Consider the following 4560-nt stretch of genomic DNA (forward strand, 5'->3'; position numbering starts at 1 on the left):
GTGGACTTGTTGGGCCGAAGGGCCTGTTTCCACACTGTAAGTAATCTAATCTAATCTTGAGATGTGCAGATAGGAAACGCAAGTGTCTTCCACTGTGAATAGCTCAATTTGTAGATCTGAATTTTGTGAAGTTATTTAGAAGGGATTGTCAGCATCCCTACACAAATTTTCAGATATCATGTGTTAAAATTGGAATTTGCATCCTTTGGGCAAATTTCATTTCCATTAGCACTATTAAAAGAAAATTCCAAAATATGATCAACTTTTGACCCTTTCTGGCTAATGGGCTTGTTGTAAATTCTATAAATTTTAAATAATTTACAGAACGTGGATGTCATTGCCTCGGCCTGTATTTATTGCTTATGCCTGTATTTATTGTCCATCCCTAATTGTCCAGGGACAGTTAAAGTCAACCATATTGCTGTGCGTTAGAAGTCACATGTAGACCAGACCAGCTAAGACAGTAGTTTTCTTCCCTAAAGAGTATTAGTGATCTAGATGGGATTTTGTTTCCTGACAATCAACAAGATCTTCACTAAACTCTTAACTCCAGACTTTGGTTGAATTCAAATTCCACCATCAGGACTCAAGCCCAGGTACCCACCGCATTACCTGTATCTCTCGGTTAATAGTCTAATGATAATACAAATAGGCCAATGCATCCCTATGATCATTGTCCCATCGCAGGGTCGTCCCATCTGCTCCACAGATATGTCATAATATCTCTGAATATGTGATTAGAAACTATCTCCAGATTAAAGAGTAAAAATCTCAATGGTAATCATCTCTGCATTATTACATCTGCCATGTAATTCAAGCAGATTATACAATTTAATGCTTGTTTTAGATAGCTGTTCTATCAGGATGCATTTCACTTAAATTATTCTTCATTAATATAGACAGTTCACCAGGACATTAAGACAAAAAGTAACACAGGGACAGAATGGCTGGGGGGGGGGGGGGGGGGGGGGGGGGGGGGGGGGGGGGGGGAGTAGAACTTAGAAATCCAAACTAAAAAGTTAAGATGATGGAACAAGATAACAATATGGTCAAACCGAAGCAGTCAGGGACAGGAGAGGTCGAGAGTTCAACAGTAATACTGTATACTGTGGGAAGGCGATGCCTTAGTATATTATTGCTAGAAACTCAGCTAATGTTCTGGGGACCTGGGATCATATCCTACTAGCATAGATGGTGAAATAAATTCATTGTCGATTGTCAGGAAAACCCATCTGATTCACTAATGTCCTTTATGGAAGGAAGCGGTCATCCTTACCTGGTCTGGTCTACACGTGACTCCTGACCCTCTGAAGCAAGAAGGGCAATAAATGCTGGCCAAGCCAGAGCAGCCCACATTCCATGATTGAGTAAATGAAATCTGAGAAGATAGTAGCTCTTAAACAAAAAAAAGTCTTCATTTGAATGTGAGAACAATAAAATGAAACAACTAGTGACACAAATGATGGTTTAGACCTTTTGTTAGAGGTTTCAGGAACACGGTTAAGAGATAACCAAGACAAGAAATAAGTATTCCAGAGTATACAACACTTTTATAAGACAAAATGCAACAAGTGAGGGGGCAGTCCTGATAGTAAAGGGATAACATAAGGATATGTGTAAGAAAATATCTTGGCTCAAAAGATTAAGAGTAGCATTAGTTATAGGTGATGATTAGAAATTGCAAAGATCAGAAAATACTGGTGGGAATAGTTTATATGCTCCCTAATTACACCATTGGACAGAGCACTAAACAAGAAATTATCAGAGCTTATAACTAATGCAATGTAGTAATTGTTGGGGACTTTAATTATCGTAAAGACTAAACAAATCAACTTTTTGATGATCTGGAAGATGAGATGCTGGAATGCTCATGTTAGTTTTATGAGCTGTCTGTTGTCGAATCAAATATAAAGGCACTTCAAATCTGGCATTGTTTTGTGTAATAGGGCAAATTTAATTAACAATCTCAAATTAAAAGATTCCTGGCTTTACTTCAAAAAATTCTCTCTCTCTCTCTCTATGTGTGTATACATATATAAAAAACTAGGAGATTAGAAAAATAGTTCTAGATTTAGAATCTCCTCAGTTCAGTGGACTGACTCCGAGCTGGCTAAAATAAATTCCTGGGAAACAGGAATCCAATTTAAATCCACAGTTGAGTTTGAAAGTGAAATACTCCAGTCCAAAACAAGAATCACAAATTTAAATAAAGCCAGTTAGATCGGTACAAGGAGCAGGTACAATGAGAGAGCTCACTAATGACGACAGGATAAATAGATAAAAGAATCTGAAGAGGAGATGGATTGGACTTGCAACATTAACTCTATTCCTTTCTCCATACAAACTGCAGACCTACTGAGTTTTTCCAGCATTTCTGTTTTACTTCAGGTTCAGGATAGTATTATTTTAAACAAATAGGCTAATAAAATTACTAAGATTATTAGTAAGTCTGAGGATTAGGAGCATTTTAGAATCTGTTTGATTCCACCACCAAGGACCACAAAAAGCTGATGGGGTGGGGAGAAGCAGAATGTAAATAATGAGGAATAGGAAGAGACAGATTATAAGAGCATTTACAATTATATAAAAAGAAGAGCTGCTAAAACAATTGTTAGCTTTTTTGAGGCAAAGATAGGAGAAATGATCATTGGGAGCAAGAAACTGGCAGAGACTTTCAACAAATATTTTGTATATATCTTCACACTGTGAACTTCTGTTTTTGTTTCTGATTTACAGCATCTGCAGTTCTTTTGATTTTGATTTAGTACAACACTTCATGATGCTTTCCTCTACCTGTATAAAATTCCACAGAACACATACTGCAAGTTAATACTTTATGTTTTGTAACATTCCGATTTCCACAACTTCTGGGGTAATCCAAAGTATCTTACTGCTGAAGGGCAACTTTGTGATGTTCAAATCAATGGTATAGTTTTGTGACACAAGTATAATTGCAGCTAATTTGCAGATAATGTGACACTGAGCGGATAATCTAAAACGTGTTTCCCGATCTAAACATAAGAAACCGCTGGCAATATGGGACTCATTCACTGTCTAGTCACTACTTTATTGAAAGCAGAATCTAGGTATTCACACCAACACGACTAGAAGCTGACGTAGGCCAACTGAAGCATATAAAGTCTCTTACCGCAGATATACTCTCATGTTTTCAGCTTGCATTTCATGCAGCAGCTTGCTCCCAATAGTTTGAGGTTTCATCGGAAAGTTATCCACACAGGGCCTTCCAACCCACCCTTTAAGAACAAATTATAGATTTCAAAATCATTCTGCCGAAGCTTTTGTTCAGCCGGTCTTTGGAAATGACCTGCTAAGCGGTACCTCGTTTTGATTAATAACATGCAGCAAAAATTTATTTGCCGTACTAGCAAGACATGTTTCGTATCAGTGGACTCAGTCCAGTTCTAATAGAAGTAAATTCAACTCTGTTTTTCACCTCTTCAACTCACTCCCCCTTTCCCGTGAAGGCACAGTTCGGGGACTCAATACTCACCAATTAGAAATCCAAACAAAAATATTGCGGTGAATATCAGTAACATTCGCGCCCACTTGCACCAATTCACACCCGACCTCATTTTTGAGGTTGTTGCCAGGTCTCCCGTATCTTAGATGGAAATGCCGGAACTGAACTTCGACCAACAACTATGAGCTGGAAACAATTCACTGCCCCAGCTGTAAAAGTCTGCGAGAGTGGAGGGAAAGTTAATTCTCTGCAGTTAAGGCAAATGGAGCACGCGATATTTTGCAGACGTTAAGAATTTGATCTACTTCGTGGCTGGTCTGAGTCCAGCCAATGCAACTTTGGAGCTCAGTATTTACACAGTTTGCAGTTCTGATAATAAACAGCGCTAACTATTGTTTATTTGTTCCGTAACTTTGTTCTATACACATCCACCAGTTTGGAATGTGTAACTTAATTCTGTCTGCTGTAATTCAATCTCCTCTACACCTTGTAATTTGATCCACTCATTCGCGCAGGTAGAGCTCGCGGTGCTATCATTTTCTTTTCAAGACGTGGCTCTTGTTCATCCTTGAGGTTGAAGATTTATCATTTTGGATATTTGGTAGGATTCCAGTAGGTATCTGTGTCTGCTTCAACAAGACAAGCTACCAAAGACCACTGCGTTTTTGAGTCCGAGTGCAGGAATGTTTCTCCTATTTGTACGATGTTCAGTGATCCCGAATGAGTTTCGTCAAGGTCGATATCGAAACGCGTTAAGTGAAGCCTTCAGAATGTTTTTGTTCCTTTGACCAATATGAACGCGTGACTTAGAATCAAGCTCCTCACTGAAGGTTCATTTTGGTGAATTTATGTCAGGTATTCTGACCTCAAGGAGAAAGTGAGGACTGCAGATGCTGGAGATCAGAGCTGAAAATGTTGCTGGAAAAGCGCAGCAGGTCAGGCAGCATCCAAGGAACAGGAGAATCGACGTTTCGGGCATTAGCCCTTCTTCAGGAATGAGGAAAGTGTGTCCAGCAGACTAAGATAAAAGGTAGGGAGGAGGGACTTGGGGGAGGGGCGTTGGAAATGCGATAGGTGGA

General features: G+C 39.1%; 1 protein-coding gene across 3 annotated transcripts in view; it reads right to left on the reverse strand.

Moving 5' to 3' along the window:
• Positions 1-4560, reverse strand: part of naalad2 (N-acetylated alpha-linked acidic dipeptidase 2) — a 186077-nt gene that overhangs the window by 158168 nt on the left and 23349 nt on the right. The window contains exons 1-2 of one of the 3 annotated variants that reach the window (XM_043691543.1): positions 3512-4250; positions 3149-3254 (exon numbers count right to left, since the gene is read on the reverse strand). The exons of 1 other annotated variant lie outside the window; for it this stretch is intronic. In XM_043691543.1, the coding sequence (XP_043547478.1) occupies positions 3149-3254; positions 3512-3593 (188 nt within the window). In that variant the 5' untranslated portion in view covers positions 3594-4250. Of the gene's footprint in view, positions 1-3148; positions 3255-3511; positions 4251-4560 lie in introns of those variants that run through there. One more of the 3 variants, XM_043691542.1, reaches the window with a different exon arrangement.

This window comes from Chiloscyllium plagiosum, chromosome 6 (assembly GCF_004010195.1).
Source record: "Chiloscyllium plagiosum isolate BGI_BamShark_2017 chromosome 6, ASM401019v2, whole genome shotgun sequence".
Classification (NCBI taxonomy): domain Eukaryota; kingdom Metazoa; phylum Chordata; class Chondrichthyes; order Orectolobiformes; family Hemiscylliidae; genus Chiloscyllium; species Chiloscyllium plagiosum.